The 24743-nt window shown below is 41.4% G+C and overlaps 6 protein-coding genes across 6 annotated transcripts; 2 read left to right on the forward strand and 4 right to left on the reverse strand.

Annotated features, from left to right (window-relative positions):
• Positions 1-4998: 4998 nt before the first annotated feature.
• On the reverse strand, positions 4999-6186 carry EAE98_005082 (uncharacterized protein; the record flags this gene model as incomplete). The annotated part of the gene is made up of 1 exon (XM_038952703.1): positions 4999-6186. The coding sequence occupies one exon, from the start codon at positions 6184-6186 to the stop codon at positions 4999-5001; it is 1188 nt and encodes a 395-aa protein (XP_038811353.1).
• A 618-nt stretch (positions 6187-6804) lies between these two features.
• On the forward strand, positions 6805-8799 carry EAE98_005083 (uncharacterized protein). Its single transcript, XM_038952704.1, has 2 exons — positions 6805-7498; positions 7547-8799. Exons 1-2 carry the CDS (start codon positions 7043-7045, stop codon positions 8633-8635), a joined length of 1545 nt encoding a protein of 514 aa, XP_038811354.1. The 5' UTR covers positions 6805-7042; the 3' UTR covers positions 8636-8799.
• Positions 8800-9650: 851 nt separating this feature from the next.
• On the forward strand, positions 9651-11621 carry EAE98_005084 (uncharacterized protein). The gene is made up of 3 exons (XM_038952705.1): positions 9651-10067; positions 10119-10319; positions 10441-11621. Exons 1-3 carry the CDS (start codon positions 10031-10033, stop codon positions 11592-11594), a joined length of 1392 nt encoding a protein of 463 aa, XP_038811355.1. The 5' UTR covers positions 9651-10030; the 3' UTR covers positions 11595-11621.
• A 953-nt stretch (positions 11622-12574) lies between these two features.
• EAE98_005085 (uncharacterized protein) lies at positions 12575-13610 on the reverse strand (the record flags this gene model as incomplete). The annotated part of the gene is made up of 2 exons (XM_038952706.1): positions 12575-13137; positions 13196-13610. 2 exons carry the CDS (start codon positions 13608-13610, stop codon positions 12575-12577), a joined length of 978 nt encoding a protein of 325 aa, XP_038811356.1.
• A 4224-nt stretch (positions 13611-17834) lies between these two features.
• On the reverse strand, positions 17835-19837 carry EAE98_005086 (uncharacterized protein). Its single transcript, XM_038952707.1, has 3 exons — positions 19684-19837; positions 19421-19606; positions 17835-19302 (listed from the first exon to the last, which is right to left on the reverse strand). The coding sequence occupies exons 1-3, from the start codon at positions 19734-19736 to the stop codon at positions 18630-18632; spliced, it is 912 nt and encodes a 303-aa protein (XP_038811357.1). The 5' UTR covers positions 19737-19837; the 3' UTR covers positions 17835-18629.
• A 362-nt stretch (positions 19838-20199) lies between these two features.
• EAE98_005087 (uncharacterized protein) lies at positions 20200-22638 on the reverse strand (the record flags this gene model as incomplete). Its single annotated transcript, XM_038952708.1, has 5 exons — positions 20200-21840; positions 21888-22111; positions 22219-22286; positions 22396-22563; positions 22592-22638. The coding sequence occupies 5 exons, from the start codon at positions 22636-22638 to the stop codon at positions 20200-20202; spliced, it is 2148 nt and encodes a 715-aa protein (XP_038811358.1).
• Between the last annotated feature and the right edge of the window lie 2105 nt (positions 22639-24743).

Here is a 24743-nt window from a genome sequence, read left to right on the forward strand (position 1 = left end):
CACATCGCACGAATCAGGCACCATTCAAAAAAAGATCATCATTTTATATTTCCTGTTTCTTACTCACCGGAATATATCAATCACTAAAAACCGCTCGAGACCGCCTATCAACTGCACAGTCTGCACCGCCTGCATCTAGTTCTGCAACAGAAGACACCAAGAAAACTCTATGACATTTTTGCCATTCCATTCTAAACATTTGAGCGACAAATGACACAAATGACACAAAACTATGTAGAATTTTGAGTTGGAGAAATCGGAAAAGTTTTCTGTTGATATAAAAATTAAAACTTTGAAGGCGATCGATGCGACGATGGAAATCTTCCGCTTCTGGATGGTGTCACAAGTACAGTGGCAAAGACACCATGTATTTCTGTGCATGTTCAAACTCCTCTCCAAATCTACCAAGGTATCATCAGATCACATGATTATCCAGATATCTAGTTCACGGAAAATAGCATAAATCTTCCAGTACCGTGTGCAATGAATGGATACAACTCGTACCTACGTGCATCTCGTTACCATAACCCGAATGAATGGAAGAAAAGGACCGAAACTCACGCTTTTCGCGAAAGAGAAGTATGCGGACTCTAGAAAGAACATTCCACAATGCGGAGAAGAACTTTCGTTTCAACCTTCCAGAGTACAGATTTCACGAGCCTCATGATCTTGAATCTCAACATCATCATTATTTGACCAAGTTTTCAATCGGACTCTTCCACTCTCGCCGGGAGCTTCCAATCAATCCATTTCCAATCTTTGATGGAATATGGATACCAGTATGCCAGTATGCGCATAGTCATTCTCATCTCACGTGAATACCTTCATGATCTCCTTTTTTCAATTGCATATTAGTAACATGTGATAGAAAGCTTACAAGCGGGTCGGAATAACTTCTTCCCTATCATTCAATTCGTTTGTTTCGCATCTCAACCAATATATCAATTTTTCCTCGATAGTCATGCGCCGCTGTTCCTGAGTTTGCCAGCAAAGAGTTTTGTTCTGCAGACCAATACTAGATTACCAAAATGATTTATTATTCTACACGTTCCTTTTGACATTTTATCAGGAGACCACATCATTAATTTTGATAATGGCTTGATCGTAAACTTTTCATTTGCAATGAAATCTGGAGATGCGGTAGCGGTATAGTAATTCATCCTTCATCCCCACAATACCACCGAATCACGCCTCCTCTCTGCAAATCTCTAGGCCTCAAGATCTTGATAAATCATTGGCAATACTGATACAATCATACTTTTACCCCACAAACTTTGTTCACTTGTACGACGCCAGACATAACTCCGTCTTTTGGCTTCCCTTGGTCTACGTGAGTGCAAGCTTCGGCACTCAATGACCTCTCGGTACAGTTCCGAACCTTGTCTGATCTCTTCATTGGCCATGTATTGATTTGAGCAGTCAAAATAGTTGGGGCTTATGCTTTTTGCTTGGGGTCCCCAGATTCCCTCCGCATCTGGATATGTACCCCGGATACGGATAATCGAAAAGGCCCGATCAATAGAATGATTTGTTGGTTGGAAGGGTTTTCCTTGGTTTGATCATCATTCTTTTATGTTGATTTGGATAAAGGGTCTAGAATGAACCTGTTTTTCACTTTGGCATGGCGGCAGTCGCGGAAATCTTCGTTCGTAGCTAAACCTTTACGGTGCCATCGTGTCCGCAAATCGGATATCTTGGGCCGTCCCGTTCCTAAAGCCTCCGATTATCTTCTAGGGCGCGGCAGAGAAATTAGGGCACCTCGCGAGGAAGCATATGGTTATAATTTCCTGCCTTTATTGTAATGTCTACCGATCTAGTAATCCTGAGGTGACAGTGCAATTTGCGATGAGCCGAAGTTCAGGGAATAAATGAACATTTCACATGTAATTTCTTGTATCACTGACTGTGGAAGTTTCATTTCCGATACTTGTTGAAAATTATAGTGAGGCTTTTTCAGAGGCAGGAAACATGTGAATGAGTGTTCAGGGTCTGGATTTACTGTGAAATGCATCCATTTTTTGAATCCCCGATTCTAGGTGGACTTTGTTCTCCATTTCCCCTGGCATGCTATTCTAATTCCTTCGATGAAAAACTCCTATTTCATTTGATCGCGATATATTCTCCTAATTTTTACTTCTGCTCTACACCCTCAACCTGGAATGTCGTTCGAAAATAAATTGCTATGCACACTCTACAGCTCCGATTTCGCAATTCCCAGACCAATTTCACTTTGAATTATGAGAACTCGTAGAGGTATCACTTTGTATAGTGTTGGTCACTAATACTTACACTAGTCGGCAATCTCAAGCGTTGATCTTCAATTCTCATCAAGTTTGATGTTGTGATCGTTATTCTCTTCAATCATTGCTGGCAACAAAGTTGCTCCGTGACGATGAATAGGTAGTGCCAGCCATCGGACCCCGCTATGCAACAACTCCCCCTACACTCAACTCACTTGTTTTCGAGCCATATAATTTTCATGTCATTAACATTTTACCTATCATCAAGCAAGACACTTTAAACATTCTTAATGAGCCTTTCATGCGTCGTCCTGGATGTTCCTCGTTCTCGCACATAGAAATGCACTGTTGAAATGACTTTTGTCTTTATGACTGCTATTTTTGTCTCTGTATCCCAACGTTTCTAAATACCATCGGCTTTTTCTTGACATGTAATAAATTTACCCTCCGCTTCCCGTTGTTATCCTACTTGTTATGAGCCAGTACCTGTTATGCAGTTTCAGCGGCAGTACTCGAAAAGGTAAATATAGATATCAATATCTGGGCAAGACGGGGTATGGATGATGAAAGAGGTTCCCGTGTAAAGTTTGTATAAGCTTAGGCTTTGATTTCTCAAAAGTCTGACCTTTTCCTGGTCTCTTTCGGCTTCTCGCGACTTATGGCATGAAAGATGGTTGTGGGCTACATCTAGTGGTAGCTGAGATGACTCACGGTGATATGTTGTTTATGACGGCAATCAAATATTAATATCACGGAAGCAGTTTTTCATTCTCTTTAACTCTCAAATTTTCCTCTCAAAGTCCCAGTTCTAGTACTTGCCTTGAGATCCCCAGATTATTGTATCTTGTGCACATGATATTCGCCAAAGAACAAGGAATATGAGTTTTCACGCCAACTAAGCTAGATTTAAATCTTATCTCCTGTTATTTGTTTCTTTTTAGCTTCTCTACAAAAATCGTATTTCTTGGACACGCAGGTCACGAATGTTATAACGATGTAACATTAACGCTGGCTTGGTGGCTACTTGACTGTGGTATCGGATTTGGCACCATTCGATTGGTGTTAGGAAGATCAGCTCAAGAAGCCCATTTTCATCTTGAATTACATCTTCCTCGCAACGTCACTGATAACTTCCAGGATTATAATGGAAGTGAACAGTCTTATCGATGCCTAGTCTGGTTTATGACGTTACCTCTTGTTATAAGGCCTTGGAACCACAGCGGTACGAAGAGCAGCCTCAAAATCCCGCATATTCGCTATTAACAACAACAAAGTTTGAAGCCATTTACTTAACTGTCTAAATCACAGCTGTCGACTAAGACATCTATATAGATATAACTTCAAGTAAATTGCACCTCGAATTCGATCTAGATGACAGAAGGGATAGAAATCTCACTGGTGCGACCTGGTTTAATGGAGGGGAGTCCACACATGTGCTAACTCAGATGTATGGATATGTGATTTGAGCGGTGGGACTTACTAGGGCCACGGGTTCATACAAAAAGAAGGAGTGAAGAGGGTTAGACTGCTATTACGAATAGATTTTAGGAGGAAGTGATGAATAATCACGTAGGTTTTCTGGCTTCCTTTTGAACATTGAATCCGAATTTTACAAGATCTCAGAAGCGGTCTTTCCAGATTTCTATAGCCGAGGATTCTCTAGACCCATTTGCAAGTCAAGAAAGCGGCTGGAGAAGACCAGTACTATTGCTTCAGACTCCGTCTTGCCCACACCCTCGGAGACGATAAAGTGTATGCTTTAAAGGTAAGAACTTCATTCAATGTGTGGAGTTTGACTGTGATAGTGTAGACTCAGAATGTTGAGTTAAAAATACGTGGAGACGAGGAGGGACTTTCGGAATAGGGTGGTAGTGATGGTAATGGTGAAGCTTTACCAAAACCGGTGAAAAGGAGGTAATACCGACAGCAAGATTAGGAATTATGGAATCTCATTTGAGCAGAGCATAGATCTGAGGTTAAACAAATTAATAAACTCAATTTGAATTCAAGGTCCTTAGAGAGCGCTACCAACCAAATCTAAACGTAATTCACAGTCCACTGTGTTTTTATGATTGAAAAATGCTCGTTTTTCCTTCGGTCGAAAACATGCATTGAATTCCACAAATCGAATACTTGAAACCTCACCTCAACGCCGTCACTACCTAGTATATCACTTCGCAAGAATTCAGAAAAGCCAAATCAATTCTCAACCTACTATCGGAATCAGAAGTCCTGCACTGTGAGCCGCAAATCGGCATCCATATATTATTTAGACTCAAAGAAGGGAGTAAAAAAGCATTTTCATAACAATGATTCTATCAATGATAGCGTACGGTACTATGTTTACATTTTTGCGCACCTCGTTTTTGCAAAGGTATCATACAGTCTCTCAAACCCATACCTAGAATTGTGAAGCAGCCAATGCAGGAGCCTGTAATTCAGGGGCGTTCGGGGCTTTGAAGCGAAGTGCGGGGTAAATCTAGCCCCTCCTTTGTCAAAATATTAGGCGTACTGATTGATAGTGATTGCGGGTATGTATAGGGGAGAACGTGACGGGAGGCTCGCAGAAGGCTAAATATTGATCAGATACAATACAAAGTTGAAGAAATCAGTTATAATACAATTGGATATCATTCAAAATATATAAATGATTGGATTGGCACAACTCAGTTCCGTACAATCGTTCTCAGAGAAGGTTAAATAATGCGATTGATTAGGTATTAGTATTATGATATAATCCAACAAATAAAGACCATGTTTACAAACTTAGTAGAGTCTCGACCAAATTTCCCGGCGCCTCAAAAAAGTCAAACATGACAATCCCCACCCTCTTTCCATTCATCCCCTTCAAAAATGTCATCAGCTTTTGATTTACACCCCCAGCTGGCGTATATTCTGTCCCGTTTCCAATAGCCATTATCTCAGGAAACACACCATCTGAGATCTTCCCTCCACTGGCCCAAGTCCACCATAAACCATCAGGTGCTAAAGACTCATCCGCTGCCTTCATCAGATGTGTCATTGTGACGTTGTACTTCGACTGAATATTGACCGTTGCATTTGACTGAGCTGGAGTTTGAGGCTCATAATTATCCTCGATATATGCTGTATAATTGTTTGCTGTATTATAATTGATTTCAATGTCAGGGGAATTATCGATCCAAAGAGCGGGGGAGAAATGAAGGCCAGGTAAAGCATTTTCGTAAGCGTCTGACAATTGATCAAGATCGAAGCGGCGAAGAAGGACGATTTTACCTCTTGCATCACCAAGAGTTCCTAATTCATTTTTCGTCTGTAAAAAATACTTTGTTGCTGCTGGTGATGTGAGAACATTGAACAACTTGAGTTGTGCTTCTTCATCATTTCTTCCATATTCCGTCGTGCTACCTTCATATTGAAGGCTAAGCAAGACTACTTCAGAGGGATGATTATCAAGCCAATGAAAATAACCAAATAGTACATCATCCAACGTTGCAGTCTGGGATAGAAGAGCTTGACTATGCCAAAATACAATCGAGGTGTTTGTAACGTCCAGGGCAAATCTCAAGTCGAATGCTCGTATTCCCGCATTGAGCATATCTGCAATAGAATTATTCTGGCAGCGATAATACTCTGGTGGATTAGGGACTTGATTTCCTAGAGATGTGACACCAGATAGCGCAGACTGAGTGGCGAGAGAATAGTTCCAAGTTGCGGTATCGTGAGTCCCTGGAATATTCATATGTACGAGCTTTGTGGTATCAGCGTATTGGCTCATCCACGTCGAGGTATTCAATTGATTGTCTGCGTAGTTCCCAAAAATCGGAGATGCATTTGTAAGAAGCTTCTGTAGGGCAAATTCTTGCAGTGAAACATCTGACTCGCTGACTTGACGTGATATTGGGAAAGCATGGGCTCCATATGATATTGCCAAAGCGATTAAAAAGTTGGGAATAGTAATGAGCATGGCGATTGTAATTGTACACTTGGCGATGTTATGACGGAAAGAATTGTCGACGCGTAGTGATTAAGCTTCAGAATTGAAGTTTGGTCCAGAAATTGATAGAAGATGGGCTGAGATTGTGCTCTGTATGGGGTCAATATATGTTACCGTTGTACAATGAATCAGGATAAGATATTTGCTCTATGACACCGGCTCCAAATGTGCTTGATTTTCTAGTGCACCCCTTTAAATATGTGCTTGGAGATTCGATGGGATGGTAGTTTCCTTTTGACGTGAGTGTGAGATCTAGGTGGAGTCTAGCAAAGTGATCGTCGAAATAGAGGGTCGGAAAAATACCTCGTTTGCCGGGCTCAATTCTCGACTTCAGTAGATTGATATTTAATCTTAGATTGTTAGCATTAAAAATTCTATACTCCTTTCGCACATAAAAATGATTCCAATATTGTTCATTGAGACTTTCGATGCTAATAAAGCGGGATCACGACGGATCACTACGGAGTACGGATTCGCAGTGCTCACACTAATCCTTATGAGGTATGGTAAGGTTGGCCCGGTGGTGTAGTCTATATCTTGATACGAAGTGTATTGTACAGAGTAAAGAGACGAGAATATATCGCTGAAAGTACCAACTCATATGAATCTTATTACTTTTGCCGGGAAAGAAGCATTTTTGTTCGAAGGAAGTCGCCCTCTCCTTGTTGACTCCCACGTGGGGTTCTGTGAGAAACACATGTGTCGAAACACCCACTTTGATTGGTGTTCTAATGAAAGGGAATCCCATTCGTTCTGAGTTTGCAATGAAACTTTAACCATTTTCCGGGTTTTCATCTTTGTACTGTCGCCGCGTATATATGTTTAAATGGAGGTTCACTCCCACAAACCAATAACCAAGTGGAAGTGGAGGCTGTTTTTCTATACCGTTGGCCTTGCCTCAGGGTTCTTGATACTGTCAGCAAAATTTCACATCATGTTCGCCGGTAAATTCACCCTCTTCACAATGCTGGCGGGATCACAGGGGACGATTGCCCTATCTGCTTTCGAAACTTTTTATCCAATCGGCCTGAACGACACTTCATACATCACAAATACTTCACTTGGATCGTATGGTGGCATTTATTCAGCTCCTGGGAAGTCTACAGCTTCAAACATAACATACGGCACATACGATTACTGCTCGATGCCCCATCCAAGAGTACAAGAATATCGACTTCCTTCACCTGTAGCCAATGGAAGTGTCAAGGCGGAGCTCGTCTATCTTGAGTATTTACAAAGACATCAGAGGAGGACTATGTATAATGTCTTACCCAGTGGAGAGGTTAATTGATATCGCGTTGATGTCGGTGAACTTGCTAACTTTAGTTAGACCGTGCCGTTCAATTGCTCAGATATTTCCCCATATCTGTATGCTGGACCTCATGATACCACATTGGAACAGCCCATTCCAGTATATGCTAGCACATATACAGATGCACACAATCCTTTTTTGGGCAATTATATCTCGGGAACTTGCCAATATCCACAACTTACAATCGGTGGCCTATTAGATGGCTACCAGCACGGCCGGGACCTTTCAGGAGTGTATGGCGCCACCGGTAAATTGAGTCTCTTCCCCGCAACTCCATCGTTGGAGAAAACTTACTTTCGCTCCTCGGAGTCGCCTTTGACGCAACAGAGTGCTGGAGGGGTACTACGTGGAATCTGGCCCAAGCATCAAGGATCAATTTCTCTCCATCAACAAGCAAGTTCACTCGACACAGTTAACGCAGGGTACTCTTGCCCCGCAATTGCTTCAACACTAGCTAAAATCCAGTCAACTGCTGAATGGAAAGATCACCTGACGGCTACATCAGCCATACGTACTACACTTGGAAACATGTTCAACGCAGACTCTAGTGCATGGCAAGGGACAATGGATCATTTCGCAGACAATTTCCAAGCTCGACTCTGTAATGGTTATTCGCTTCCTTGCTCTCCGACAAATGCTTCAAATTGCGTAACTCGGGAAATGGCAGATGAAGTTTTCAGAGCTGGAGACTGGGAGTGGAATTATTACTGGAGGGCAAATCCATATGTTCAAGAATACATCCAAGTCGTCGAGGGACTATTTATTGCAGAGATAGTGTCAAGACTGGAAAGTGTTGCAAATGGGACAATCCAAGGAGGAAAGTATAGTCATACATTTGTTCATGATGGAGATATTGGTCCAGTAGCAGGCGCTTTGGGTATAAATGCTCTGAGATGGCCTGGAATGGGGAGCAACATTGCTGTGGAGATTTGGAAACTTCAGAACTTTAGCAGCCCGGCTATTGATGGAAATTTTGCAAGAGTATTGTATAGTGGACAGCCTATGCAGTCAAGCCAGGGAGACTTGGACTGGGTTCCGTTGCGAACTTTATTGGGAATTTTGAAGCAATTTGTGCCGACAGATATTGTGTCGCTATGCAACCGCTGAGGGAATCACCAGGGAAGATACCGGGAAGGGGATACTCCTTAGTAAAATTCACATGAAATATCCTATTATGTGAGAATACTGTCAATCACGTATTCCTTATTTGAGAGCAGACTCGATCATTTATACCTTGAGCTAGAATGTGAGAGAATACATTCAAGTGCTCGTCCTAGTCTCCCCAAAAAATAATGCTGCAGTTGAGAGATTGAAGTCTACTTAAGGCCATCACAATTTCTTTCTAGTAAAGCAAAAGAAACTGCACTTTTGTATTATTCATTAAAAAAAGAGTCCATCACTGCCCATACGATTGTATTTGGCGAATCAACCCTAATCGGGGGTTCATATTTATTCACTCCCTTATCTACGATAAGGGGGCCTTAGCAATTCATCAATTTTTCAGCAATTCATTAACTTTTTTTTTTGATATAAAATATCCCTAATAAATAGGATCAATTTTTTCTAACTTTTTATTTACAAAAAATAAAGATATTTTGAAATATATAAAATAATTATTAATTTAATTTGATTATAAATATTTATTTATATTATTAAAAAAACAAAAACTATAAGAATTATTATCAAAAGTTATGAATTGCTGAAAAGTTAATGAATTGCTGAGGCTCTCTTATTAGTACAATAGGGGGTGAAATGAAATATAACCCCCGATTACTCGAAACGTCATCAACGTGCCATCGGCGATTGAGGATGATGCCAGAATAAATCGCAGCAGTCAAATCTGATACCAAATGAGAGTAAGACTTATCAATGTGCTGCTACCAAACCACCCAGCAACTTCATCCCTCGAATCCTTAACATAGCAAGTACATTCCTGTACTTTTTTCACCTGGAGACAAAATCACGTGCGCGGGGTCGGGCTAGTACCGCATGTCGATGTAAAATGGACTTGGATCTCATTCGGTCCCGACATCAAGAAGGCTTTCTGCCCCACCTACGAGATATCAATTTCGACCACTTCACTCGTCCTTTACCAATCATAAAAGGCTGCAAATTCAACCAAAGCTTAATTAATGCCGATTCTCAATTCCACCCCTCTCTAGTCTCTTACATAATTAATGTTTCCCTCATGAAGCCTTCTGATCCTCCCCATCCCGTATCAAGAAGCCGGGTGGCTATGACTTTTTCCACTTTTCATTCGTGTCACGAGTTGTGGGGATCGTGGGGCACTCCATGTGCGTACGTACTACGGATGAAGAACTAATATATATGAAAAGACTTGAAGAATCGGAGGATGTTTCTATCTTATATAGAATTATACACTCTGAATTCTGGGTACCAATATACACCACATAATTTCTCTATATACCACATAATACGACATCATCCAACTCATCAAACAAACTTAAACATCGATTCAGAAAGTTCCTGAAAATAGCCATCATGGATAGAGCATCACACATTGTGATCATTGGGGCTGGTAAGATGCTTCGCTTCCTATCTCTTGAGTTCATCTACTTACACTTATAAGGCATGGGAGGGCTGTCAACCGCATTGTCTTTAGCTAAAGAAGGCTTCACAAACATCGAAGTTTTCGAGACAGCGTCGAATTTAGGTTTCGTCGGTGCTGGAATTCAATTGGCGCCAAACATGGCCAGAATATTGGATAGGTTGGGCTGTTGGAAGGAGATAGAGGCCGAAGCTGTTGACTTGAAGGAAACCAGCATTAGACGTACGTTCTGTTGCTCTCTTACCCTCTCGCCAAATTTTGAGAGTTATTTTTAAACCATGCGTTACCACACCTTATCTTGCCCACATTTTCCTTCAAAAGCATGTTACTGATCAAGAAACAGAGGGCGATTCTGATAAAGAGCTTGCTCACGTGGATCTTTTGTACATCAGAGAAACCTATGAATACCCTCATATGGTTGGCCACCGATCCAATCTTGCTGGCTCTATGTATGAGGCTTGTAAGAAAGAGAGTGGCATCAAATTTCATTTCTCTGTTGCAGCCGAAGCTGTCGAGTCTTTTGGCCCCAAGCCGCAACTCAAGGTTAAGCCACGTCATGGAGAATCTTATACTGTCGAAGCCGATGTCATTCTCGCATCAGACGGTATTAAATCGATCGTCAGATCAAAGATTCTGTCTGAATTGAACCATGACGCACACATTACAGACACGAACCAGGCAGCATATAGAATTATGCTAAAGCGTGAGGAAATGGAGAACGACCCCGAACTTTTGGAACTTATCAATGGAGACAAGGTCACAAGATGGATTGGAGAGAAAAGACATATCATCGCCTACCCAGTCTCAAGCAAACAAATCTATAACCTCTCCACAGTTCAACCAGACACAAATTTCGCTGCCGCCCCTTCAGCTACTTATACTACCAAGGGTGACAAGAGCGCTATGTTGGACATTTTCTCAGACTTTTGCCCTAAAGTCCAACGTATGTTGAACCTTGTTCCAGATGGTGAGGTATGTGAATGGAAACTTCGTGTCCACAGCCCTCTTCCAACTTGGGTCCGCGGATCCATTGCATTAGTTGGAGATGCTTGCCATCCAACTCTTCCTCATTTAGCTCAAGGTGCCGCTCAAGCAATTGAAGATGCTGCCGTGTTAGGTGCTGTGTTTTCCAAGTGTCCTTCAAACAGCCCATCAGATATCAACAAATCTTTACTCGTTTATGAGAGCGTTAGAAAGGAACGAGCCGAAACCCTCGTTGAGCTCGCTGCACAATCTGGACGAGCTCTACATTTGGGTGATGGAGCTGCGAAGGCAGAGAGAGATAAGCAATTCGCTGCATTGAAACAAACGGGGGGAGCAGTTCCAGATAAATGGGCAGATGCTGATGTTCAAAAGAGGATTTATGGTTTTGATTGTTATCAAGTTGCTCTTGACAGGTTTGAAGATTTATTTGCCAAGGTTGAAGAGGGTAAATTTGTTGGTTTGGACCAGCCAGTTAACAGTTCAGGTCAGAACGGAAATGCTGCCAATATATAATATCAATATACATACAATGTAAAAACTTTATCTTAAATGTTCAGCACCCACTCGATTCTGCACCTGGGACCGTTTATTCTAATCTGTAATTGGAGGTAGACTTAACAATCACTGTTTCGAGGTTGCGTGAGGCAACCTGAATTATATAACATACACGTGCGACGGATTCGTAACCAAACGCTTCGTTATTATCGTATCTTCATCCCCCTTGTGGTTTATCGTACGGGCAATGCCACTAAACATAATTGCCATACGATCAACGACAACAGAGCACAGTCTTCAAGAAGTGTCTAGGCCCCCCATAGTCTACAATGAAAGCACCAAAGTTCGAGAGCGAAGAACTTTGATTTGGGGCCATGGTGCGTCCGAGTGGCGTTTTCGGATAGCCTGATTTAATGCATACCTAACATCAGACAGCGACTTGACTCGCACGTCCATCAGAGCTAGTGGACCCTGATATCATTCATTTTTTGTCTTGCTCCGAAACGGTTTCAAAGACCAGATGAGTTTGAAATCGGTGTCTCGATGATTTAAGGCTGAGAGATTATTTGAGGTTATTGTTGCGAAGTCTAAGCACGAAGAGAAAGGATCATCGGGAGGTTAAACTTATTACAATTAAAATGAGCATAATATCGAAAACCGTTCGAAATCTCCATTCGAATGGAGCGTGTGGTGTAAATACATCTGACAAATGTAATTTCGTGCTTGTGAAATGAACCTCCCCGAAAAATGCCTAATATTGACCAATTGATTGGTCCCATGTTACCCCTCGAAATGAAAATCGTGAATAAATCGTTATCATCGTCACCAGAAGTTCGTCTGTTGTAGTGCGTGCATATTCTTATGTTGCCCCCCCGCCATCCATTATCCACTCACTTGCCAGATCCATCTCTTTTATTCTGGAAATTTTCGATCAAAGATGTCTTTTCCCATTCAAGATGAATTACATATAGGAACGCCGTAGAGGAAGTTACCTAAATCTAGGTTGGTGAATGCGTAGAATCAGTAGATCCAAATCGACTCTTCCGAATGTTCGGATCATCCATCAAGATTCTAACGTCGAACCCCCTCTCCAAATCTGTGGGAGAAAATTGACCTTTAGATGTACCTTCATATTGACCTAAAGCTCCAGATCCTTGTATCGCTCTGGGCAATCCGCGAAGAGTTTCAATAATAAGGTCTGCTTGCTGCATGGTTAAGCCCTCCTCCCGTTTTTCTTTATCCGCATCCCCGCCAACCAATTCATACTTCATTGCTTTCAGTGCCAAGTACAATACTGCGGCAAGGGAAGCTCCTAGAGCAGGACCAAGCCAGTAAATCCAATGATAAGTTGGGAATGAAGCTTGAACAAGGGCTGGTGAGAATGCTCGGGCAGGATTGATTCCTGCTCCTGTCCAAAATATACCGACAAGGTGGCCGACGAAAAGTGAAAACCCAATACCGATAGGTGCGACAAATGTAGACTTTGTCTTTTCGGCGACGAGCATGAGGATTGTGAATACAAGCATAAAGGTTAAAAGGAGTTCCATAAATAAGCCTTGAACTTTATCCGGATCGAATTAGTAAAGTGTCTTCCGCTTCCCTGGATTGTTCATGCTTACCATCTGTAACACCTGGTCCAAGTGATACTGCAAAAAGCATGTCGTCACCAGGTATGATGCCTTTGACTGCCGCAGCAGCCAAACTTCCACCGACAAGTTGAGCAGGTATAAGTATCAATGCTTTCGTAGGAGACACTGCCCCAATAAGCACGAGTGCGAGAGTGACGGCCGGGTTAAACTGCCCCCCACTGACACGAAAAAAAATCCAAACGTTTGCTGCAAGACTAGCACTAAATCCAAGTGCAATATATAACAGTTTTGATGTATCAGTCGCGTTGGGTGTGAGAGGCTTAGTTCCGTTGGATTGGTTCGCTGTTTGTGCTGCAGCAAATGCGAAGAAGAGGAACAGAAAAGTTCCAACCAGTTCACCGATCATAGAGACCAAGTAATCTCTAGCTGGGTTTCTCAATGCCATGATGCTTGATGTCGCTTAAATGATTCCAACTGATATATAATCTAGAGATTACCAAACAAGATGGTACGACTCCAAACAACTGGACTTCTCACAATAGTGCAAGGGAAAGACCATAGAAACAATGCAACCTATGTTTTAAAAGAATAACGAAGAAAGTAAGACAGCGGGGAGGAGGGAGTATAATAACAGAGTCATTATGCAGTGTAGCAATTGAACCGGTTCTACGTATGAGTATTCACACATCGAACCTCGAGATGTTTCGATACCCCAGAATATTACGCTAATAATGGACATGAAGTGATATGACGATCAATAACTATATCAAAAAATTGGGCTTCAGTTATCCCACGAACGTCACACGACGGAGGGCTGGGTGAAACCGAAGTATACACTGAATATTGCTATAATTTGGAGTTACAGAGTCGGATGATTAGTGCCATAACACAAAAGAGAAAAACGTACAGATGCACTACACCTCAAGCGCAGATCACTATATGCCTTCGCCCACCATAGCATCCCGGGTAGTGTTCAATCAATTCCTGGTATTATTCAGTTTTGTACTGGAGTTACCCGGATATCAATAAAACTATATGACAAATTACAAATTCTTGTGTATTTTTGAGGGGGTGGCGGGGCAGGGATTTCCGAGAACTTGATAGGTTTTACAAGAAAGTACGGTCTTCATTTCTCATGTTGAAACTAATTGAAAAGACCAAAATAACTTAAAGATGAATAGGTCAAAAGTTAGCAAAGGAATGCTAGGAGCATGAAGCGCTCAAGCCTCACCATGTCTAACGTGGTGGTTTAGCTAGTTTCAACGGAGAAAGACGCTAAACTAACAACAAATTTAGAAGCGGATGCCGGATTCTATCTCAAAACCCCCACGGCGGTGGTATGCTGCAATGATACAGGTAATTTGGTTGGTAGCTGAATATGAACATTCGTTCATTTGAAACCTACGGGTGTCAATTGGCGGGCTTATCCGTGCCACAATAATTCATCGGATTGATTGAGATGAAAAAAGCTCTTTGACTATCGTTTAAAAATGGCAAGTCGATGGAACCAAGACATTTATTTTTGCGAGTGATGATTTTCGTCGGAATTTTGGCAACGCGGGTCGTGGTGGCAGCGGATGCTTTCGAAACGATCAAATTGATTATACCTATATCAACCAGCGAAGCAAGAAGTTTTTGCTACCCGAAATGTCTTGAGAGCTTGCAGAATGTAAGAATTATCTTGTGATCAACATGTACTCTCAAATGATTGTGATAAACTTTTTTCAATGTGAGGCCAAACATCCCGAATCGATCCACGTAGCGTGAGATGGACATCGTTTTCACAAACGGTCGCTTAAAGCCTATAGATCCGCCTAGTTTATGGTGAAATGTGTTAAAAATAGTCATACAGAGTTTTGATGGGTTTGACGACTTTCCATACCATATCATGCACATGCTACCGCTGCTGCAGTGTGAATCGGAATACCTTCTTACGCTTTCAAGTATCATTCTGATATTCTACAAAGGACCATCTCGCAACTGTGGCACTAGCTGAATTTATGACATGTTTTGGAAATGAATCGTGATAGGATAAGATCTCTCTGGCTAATAATAACGGAAAAGAAAATCGATCAACTACTGGGTAGCTTTCCGAGTATCAAGAAGATGATAACTATAATTATCACAGCAGAAGTTGATGAACTATAACCATGTTACCTTCTAGTATTAGGGACTCTGAGCATCCGGATTTCGTGAATCGCAAGTGTAAATCCCTTCTCAACTATCTTCTACTTGATTCTGCATTAATCGCCGCCATCAGCAACGTGTTTCATTACTGATGAATGCTTGAAGGAGACACCCGACGCGATGTAATAATCTTGGAGTTTGATTCGTTCATTTTGGGCCATGAGAAAGAATGACCCTAAATTTTCTCGAGATCTACGGTGGCACATCGCCTTCCTATGAACGTTAGCCACGAGGTGCAATTATGCGTGAAACCAACTGCCATGGTCTGACAGCTCGGAGAATTTGTATACCAAGTGGATACTTTGGAGACTTTACACGGGGTGGTATTTGGCCCCCCAAAAATTGTCAAAAGAATTCAAGTAGACCACTTGGTCTCGATCTTGGCGATGCCAGGATGCACAAAATTCATGTAAAAAAACGTCAATCCATCTCACAACATATCAGTATCCGCCAAATCAAGGTTCATTTCGAAGAACATTAATATTGACCTTAGCTGAGGATGATCTTCATTGTATTGAAGGCCAATAATCGTATATCGAGAACCAATTGCTCAGTTGTTGAGTTAGATCGTAGTTGAGTGACTTGCAAGTTATCAATGGGCCACTACAGCTTCGAAGATAAAGTTGGTGGGAGCTTTCAGGATTGACTTATGTGATATGGGCTGTCGATCTTGAAGGAAATGGCTTGTACTACTACCTGGTCCTCGGCTCCACTGGGAGATCACAACAGAGAGAAGAGTCGGGCCAATTGAATATTGTCTTCTCAGGATGGTCTGGGAGAGATGGCCAAGGGAAAACGATTTCGAAAATCTTACTGAGTTGCAGAAAACACATTGTGAAGTCGTTGAACTATGAGGCTTTTTCCATTGAAAAGGAAATTAACTCTGGAATCCATTGTGCTTGATCTGGAACTTAGAAACAATCAATGAATGGTCGGGTCAACTTGACGCGCACAGAAGTCCGGCCGGGAGTGAAATTAAAGACTATGACTTTACTGCAAGTGAATTCAAAACTCGCGGCACCACCAAGTACTTTTGTCAAAGTCTCAAAGCTATCTACCCAGCAAGAAATGAGGGTAGTAGTCCCTTTAGAGTCTGTGAAGAGTCTTAAGCCACGTAGGGTAATAAGGTCTAAAATTGAGCCCTGTAGATGAAGGAATTAAGATTGAGCAGTCTGAAGCCCGGTCAAAATGGCTCTACTATAGAATCGAAGAATGGTCATGCCCAAATCTGAAAGAATATGATATGTTAAAATCAAGTGGTATATGTACAGAGCTGTCGAGGTTGTATACCCGATTTGTCAGAGTTTAATTATGTCTGGTTAAAAGTTTCGTAGCTCCTGTTCACTGTCGACGGTATCATGTGAGATTTTTGATAATTCTGCCGGGCGGTGACAGATTGAGGCTCGCTTTACTTTCGCAAAACCTCAACCAAGGCTGTAATCGTATGTTTCACTGCATGCAATTTTATAATTGAATGTCGAAGCTTTGTCAAAAAAGTGAGCAGAGTTTTGCTGTTTATATGCATTATTATAAGAAGATTGCGCGAAAAGGTATGTGGATTAAATATGTAATGGCAGATGTGCAATTGGCTTTGAAAGATATACGAGGTATCTCCTAGAGTGCGTGTTTATGGCGCCCTCGCTTAACGGGGATCTATTGATCAATCAGAATATCAGAATTTTAAGAATTCTTATTATTTTAACACGTTTTTTTATAATAGTTATTCAATAATTATTATTTTGATAAAAACAAATAGCATATTCTTTAAAGTTTTATATAATCTTTTATTCATATTTTTTATTTTTAATAAATATCGAGCTTTTGATTTGATATATATTTTTAAATATAAATTGTATAGAAATTAATTACAAATACTTTTATTTGAGAGAATGAAATACAATAATATTTTTAAAATCATTTAATTATTATTTTGCAATTCAAAAACTATAGAGATATAGTTGATATATTTATTATTACTTTTCTAATAAATTTCAATTTTCAAATATAACATTGAAATCTTTATATATAATACTATTTATAAAGCTATAAATGTTCTTATTTGGTGCACGGACCACTCTGGGCGCCATAAACCCGCACTCTAGGGGATAACATTCTGAAAGTTCCCAAGCTCCCTTCCTCGCTCGTTTGTGTGCAATATGAAGCTCATTTATGATGTCGCAGAAATTTGTATCGAAACGGAATCTTTCACGGATTGAGATATATACCAGCCAAATGGAACATGTTCGTGGAAGTTTCAAGTGGGCCGACCGGACAATTGTTGAACTTTGGCATTATGGAATTCCAACCGCTGCGAAGTTCATGAAAGGGTTTCCACCCTGCATGCTTTAGGGAGACCTTTGGCAGTGCGGCAGGCCACCGCTTGATCAAGCAGTTGTTGGTATCGCACAAAGCCCTATGTCAAGACGAATATCTGGCAGAATGCCAGGAAAGAATATGCAAAATGTGCTTTGTGGACATCTCTTTTATATTAAAGAGAAGTTCAATCAATGAATATGATAGCCACAGCGGAATCTCTCCTTGAACTCTAAAACTTTCTATGTTTTTTCACTCTATCTTCAGTCCGTCGAGTCTATTATTTTCGGATCGCACGCAGGTCTTTGGGTGTCAATTTGCGTAGTGCTTTAAAGTCGGGTCTCCCAGGGGGTTTCGGTACAGATTTTCTCCATTTCCACAAAGTTTCTGAACCGACCGCCATCCCCTTAGTCATCTGCTTAATCCGTATAGAGACTTTGCTGCTCTCTCCATACATAGCAGTCGTTTTTTGTTGTTTTTGTAAAGCCAAGACTGTTGGCTGTTCTTCCCACAATACATCCTGCATAAACTTTTGTGAAAAGGATCACTCCCGATATTCTTTAATTTCTACGTCTCGCCTCCGATTCTGATATTGGATTTCTCCCATGGGCTGGCAAACGAGTCTGAGTGTAGGAACTTTTTGCATCGCCCTTCTCAAAATTCATCAAAAATTCATCCGCTGGTGTAAACACGTTTTGTTTGCCTCATCAAACCCGCGTTAATGCAATGTCACTGAATTGATGCTAACATTTTTGGGAAGTCAGCATGCCTAAACCCCTCTTAACACGGAAAACTGAAACTCTGAGGATCATTCCTAAAATAATGAGCTAATATCGAGATTTTATCGCTTCAAGAGCCAGTCATTGTAATCATGTTCATTCTCCCTACCACAAGTAGGCCAAAAGTTTGACAAATTCTAAAACAGAAGTCAAAAGCCATATACTACAGGAACCACAATGACCGCTCAGCCTTCCAATTTCCAATTTTTGTGTCTGTCAACAAATTCAACTAAAGCCCTTCCCACCTCATTCGGATGCGTTGCACTCAAGAAATGAGCACCTCCCTCCACAGTGACTAGCTCCTTACTGGCAGCATTAACAAACAACTTGATCTCTTCTTTAGCATTTGATAGACTGTACACGGCATCTGACGTTCCATGTAACCAAACAATTGGACATCGCACATCTGACAAGCGGCCGTGCAATCCGTCGCGCTCCCTGAGATTTATGGCTGCCATTCGAATCCTTCTCCTACCTTCATCCCCGCGGTATGTTTCTTTGATTGTTTTTATCCAAAATTCTCGGATATCATAAGAACAATCATTGAATCCTATATTGACCAGAAGATTGCAATATTCATCATCTGGCTCGAAATCCTCAGTCAACAATTTGGGATCGGCTGTGCTCTGTCTGATAATTTGACCTAATGCGGCTGAAGCATTCCAACAACCAAGAGAGCGTGTTCTTTCGGACTCATAGTCCATGGATGTTCCTAGAGGAATGACACCTTGTATTCGGTTGGGTGCAAAGAGAGCCATGCGAATGGTCAACCAACCACCTTGCGAAGTACCGAGAACAAAGGCATTCTCAATAGAAAGAGCGTCCATTGTCTGTATATTCGCTATTGCCGTGTCCCAGCTTGACAAGTATTAGTCTTCGTCTCGCAATACATTGGTTCCGCGACGTAAAGACATCCAATGATACAGAAGGGGAAGAAGGAAAGAAATAAATGCGCGACAAGAAATTTAAAACACACTAAGTCCAATTCTCAGTTTTGGTTCTCGTTCGTCCATGTCCCAATGGCTCAATAGCCAGCAGATTCATTGCTGTATTAAGTTCTTCATTCTCAAATTGTTGGCGATAGAGTTCTGCTGATGTTGTAAATGAATTAACAAGAATAAGAGTCGGCTTTGAAGGATCGTAGGTCTTGGGCATTTGATAGCTGTGAGTTTGATATCAGTTTTAATTCTGCGTGACGTACATAAAAAAATGTAAGCAAGGAAGATTGTTCCGACATACCCTACTTCTATTCCTCCTAGATGGGGTACCTGAATAGTTTTTGTGTCCGCCATGATTTATTCCAACCTACTAATGAAAACAAACAGTAACACAGTCCAAGTCTTCAATGATTTCCTTCTTATAGATACGCAATCGATTTTATCCACCGAAACCAATAATTCGACGCAAACCTGAGAATCCGGATGGTGGTAGTACGTGTCATTCAGCTGACAGCGACTAAGAACATTAGTGGCTGGCTGATCGATGAGTTCATGAATCTCACTTGCCAAGGATAATCTTGGCCGAGGTATTACTGCAAATAGCCGAATTGTAGTTGGCCCGAGTGAGAATAAAAATAAATTTGCCTAAAGCTTCCACGGAGTAAGCTTCTGATCTACAATCGATCTATTGTGGTATATCCAAGCCATAACTCCACGCCGCTGCAAATGCCATTGGTAAACAGATATACCTACGCCAAAGTCCATGTACCAATTTAACTCAATCAGCCCTGAAATCCAAAAGCGGCCAATCGTATTTCTATTGCGAATCTAAGCATTGGCAGTCTCGAAAATCACCTCCAGTCGTCATCCCACTGAGCAAAGAAGGACACTTCGTTGAAACCCGATCATCACTTGCGCATTGCATGAGTAAACCCCATATTCTCTCGACGGCGAATCCAAATGAAGGATTGTCAGGCGAATCATTTTCTTTCACAAACCTTGAATCATGACTCCATCCACTCTCGCTAGTTATCGTAGACAACAGATCCTCATATATGTCTCGACTAATTCCGCGGATACGTCTAGCTGATGCAATAAATTGTCCCTTGTATGACAAAAGGATTTTGGTGGAGTTTGTACAACTGGATCCGTAGATATCTTTGTACAGACCTGGAACCATAGCCCAGTCGTCAGTCCATCCAAATCGGTCACCACAGTTGTTACAAGAACAAGTGGATTCGGAAAATCCAAGACTCAACATCCCCGTTTGTGGTACTAGGTATGAATCAATTCGTGGTATGAGCTCCCGGATGTTATGAGCATGAGCTTGAATAAACATAGTTTGTCCTGCTAAATCATTCCAATGAGTAACGATATGACTCAGGTACGTTCCTCCTTCGCGACCAAGATTAGGAAGGCGCTCAACAATGTCAGCACCCGTGGAGTTCTTCAACATTGACAATGACACGGTGGGGTCTTTAGTGTATATAAGAACACGTGTATTCTGTGAGGATAAGTATGGTGTTGATTTTATAGCCTTTAACATCCGTGCGATTGACTCGGGTGTTTCTTTGTAAGCGCTAATGACAATATCAAAGGACGATGATACTGGCGTATACAAATTGTCCATCGAGGAGATGGGGCCGGGTTGTAATCTGAATAATTGAAATAGGGAGAATGCATATAAAGCAATTATAGCCAAGGTAGTAAGCGAGATCTTTAATATAAACACAGGTATTCTTTGGGAAGCCGGACTCGGGGCTTTGTTGAACGATCGGCAGTGGAGACGGCGTTGAATGTATCCCAAAATGTTCTCGAAGAAAATGTCAACTTTGGAATATCCAATGAGGCAATATATCGCTAGAAAATAGGAAGTGAATTGGATCCAAGATACCACAGATATCGGCCCAAATGTCAATGATATTAGCAAGACAAGAATGCTAGAAAGTCCGGATACGACGATCTCTGAAATGGCAAAGGGTTTTCTGGCATCCAGATGCTTCCCAGCCGAGAAAGAACTTGGGGTGTATGCGAGAATACTGATGCCAGAAAATGCTGCAGCAACCATGGTCACAGAGGAGATGAATAACAGAGCTAGAGTGCCTGACTCCGGATAGAACTCTAATATATTGCACTCCTGAGTATAGGCCAGAAAGCCACTTATGAGGAGCCCAAAAGTTGTGGTCATCAAGATGTAAGGATGATAATTTGATAATACCTGGTCTCCGTGATCATTCATCTTGTGAGATGCCACAACGAAAAGAGCTCTAGAGATGCCGGTCATGGTGAAAGCTCCAACACCAAAAATAACTCCTGGAACAGTGAGACGATACTCGTTGTAAAGGGTTAAGGTTATGAATACTGCGATGCCGACTGTTTCAAGAGATATGCGCTTGGAAGAACGCGACTGCGAAAAGAAAATGAAGAGAGTAAGAGATTCTATCAGGTGAACCAGTGGCTGAAACTCGTTAGCTTTGTGGCGACCAATTGGCAGAAATCACCTACGAAGAGCATAATCAAGACAGGGAGACTTGACATATGCATGAGTGCCTCCATCAGCAATGGTAAAGCAACTGCGGAAGTTAAGGAGGCAGTTATCATCCAGAACCACGACTGAGTTCGCTGGAAGCCTTTCGTAGTAGACTGAACATTGATCCGAGATTCATAGCGTGATGTGATGATAAATGTAAGCAACCACAGACCAAAGTAGAATGTAGATATCGTGAGAGCTGAATGATATTTAGTTCTTGCCCCGGCAATAAATGAATGTTGTCATACGGTAATCTGTCTTTGGATTAGTACCATTAAGAATCATTGTTATTCTCGAAAAACTTACGAAATCCTCTCTGTAACAACAGAAGCTTATTTGCATATATTGAGATCGATGAAGAAAATATCCAGAAGCTAGGGTATGGTAACACGTCAGTGCCTACATCTTTACTCCCATGGATGAATAAAGATAAATATCACAATCATATGTATGATGTGAATGTTATCATAAGCGCAAACTAACACTGCTTTTCCCCAACTCAGGTTCTCAATGCCATTACTAGACTCGAAATCGCACGTGTTGAGACTAAACCCTTCTTTCAATTTATCCAAGGAATGTTCGATATCAGCTTCGACAGCGGGGTAAAGAGGAGTCTCCAGAACTCTATAGTCATTGCTTTCCATAATCACACTCGAGTATTTGCAATGGATTTTCGGACTCGGAGAAGCTCAAGTCCTTTGATCTTGCTTTGATATAGGACAACATGGTTGAAATTTCCTCATGTCGAAAGGGGGTACTGAACATGTACGGGGCTTAGCAACTCATAATAATATTCATGGATAGAGATGATGCATGCTCGAAAAGATTTCGATCCATGGCCACTTGGCGCATATTCTAGGACATAGGATTTGATGTTTCGGAACATGGTCCACAAATCATATCGGTACCGTCTTCATTTCCTCTTCTAATTTAGGTCATCCCAATTTTTCCCCACGATGTATGTAATTCATATTCCATGAAAGATTTGCCGTAATTGCTTTTGCAATCAAGTAAACATGAAGTGGGAGGATAATTTAATTCCTTATGCAGAGTAAGAATGAAGAGACGTCGATGCATTTTTGTGGTATGAAAGGTGAGAATGATTATGTTTTCAGGATCTAGCTGCGTATATATTCCTTGAATAATTTACCAAAAGCTGTGAAAGACATCTAAAAATAAAATGACAATCAACAGTCTGACAAGCCGTTTTCGTGGTATTGTAGGATGATGAGACGCGCGGCAAAAGCCCCGAATCCACTATAAATATGGGGAGTTGAAGATTGTACTGGGGAAACATTGCTAATTTAGTGGCCGAGAGCCTTGTCGCAGCCTATGAAACTTATGCCCACAACAAAATAAATGTAGATGATTACTTACAGGTCTCTACCATTATGTGCACTGGACTGCATATTTACTTGAATGAGGATCTTGACCACAACCACTAGTACTCCGTAAAGAGAAAACAGCAAGTGGAGATACTAAAATTTGGCTTAAAGGAGTTTTCAGGCAGCACTAGAAAAGGAAGTTGTCGGGCTTTGGATTTTATGTGCAAAACTGGGATTGGAGGAAGATTCCCTGTGAACCATACTAAATCATCTCAAAATGCCATTGATGGACAACATACGAGAAGGTCCATTCACCAAAGAATGGCCAAAGCTGTTGTGCTTCATTCTTAGAGGCTTCTTTAAAATCCATTCCTATTAGATGTGTCATGATACTTGATCGAGAATACTTTGGTACACTCGAATTTGACATGCCCGAATGCAGGATAGAATGTGTTCGGCAATATGTCGAAACGAAGGAGAGCTCAAGAATCTGGAGCTTAGCTTGCAGAGCTGGCACGTTAAAATAGGACCATATCTTCATCGGATCACGCATCTGTGATATCATCGATCGTAAAATGTAAGATCCGATACGAATTCATTAGGATTTATTGAGGTTCAATAATTGCTTTGCCTTGCTTGCAACTTGGACCGTCGCTTAAGGTTACCGCTTATTAACCTTACTGACGCTGAAATCTCAAATCAACCCCAAACCCAAACAACCAACCAACACCAAGCCACCACCAAACGGACATGCCATGAAGTACTCAGCATAATCCTTCAATTTCTCAATGTGCCAGATCATACCCGCGATGCCTTATTCATTTCATGATACATACAGTCAAAGTCCCAGTTGAATGCTCTTTACAGCTGATCAAGGAACTCAGAATTTGGCATTGGCATCTTCTTTCCTTTTCATTCAACGCTACGATTTCTTGATTTATCATGACACACCAGATGAACAATTTCCCATCAATAAAACGGCTCGCCGTAATATCCATGTATTGAGATGCTCCATAATTGTTTGGAAGAGGAAAGCCCTGAATCGCAAATTCGTCTGCTAGTAAATCGCGGCACGAGAATGTTTAAAGGACAATAACCTTAGCTGGTCAAAATTAAAAAATGTTTCTCGGAAGTATCTACAATCACGTCAAAATAACCGCACCATTGCCTGGAGCTGTCTTAGCGATGAGAATACCATTGAGAACGGAAGCTCGGATACTGTGATTCTTTCGTTGTGAGAAATGATTGCAATTACGTGCACAATCGCTCACACGATTTTCAATGATGAACTTTGGACAATTCTGTTTTCGTTCAGTGGCAGAACAACTTACTATCTTTCATGTATCCCTATTCTTGGACGTCAACTCGGATCTTCATCCTTCGCAGCCTCAAATGGAAATCCTGGAAACGACGACATTTAAGAGATGGCTGTAGAATCTCTGTGGAGATGATCCACCCCGCGTTGTCATGTCAAGCATCAAACGCAGTTACGGCGAGAAAGGTAGA

Source organism: Botrytis deweyae, assembly GCF_014898535.1.
Source record: "Botrytis deweyae strain B1 chromosome Unknown BDEW_009, whole genome shotgun sequence".
In the NCBI taxonomy this organism is placed as follows: Eukaryota; Fungi; Ascomycota; class Leotiomycetes; order Helotiales; family Sclerotiniaceae; genus Botrytis; species Botrytis deweyae.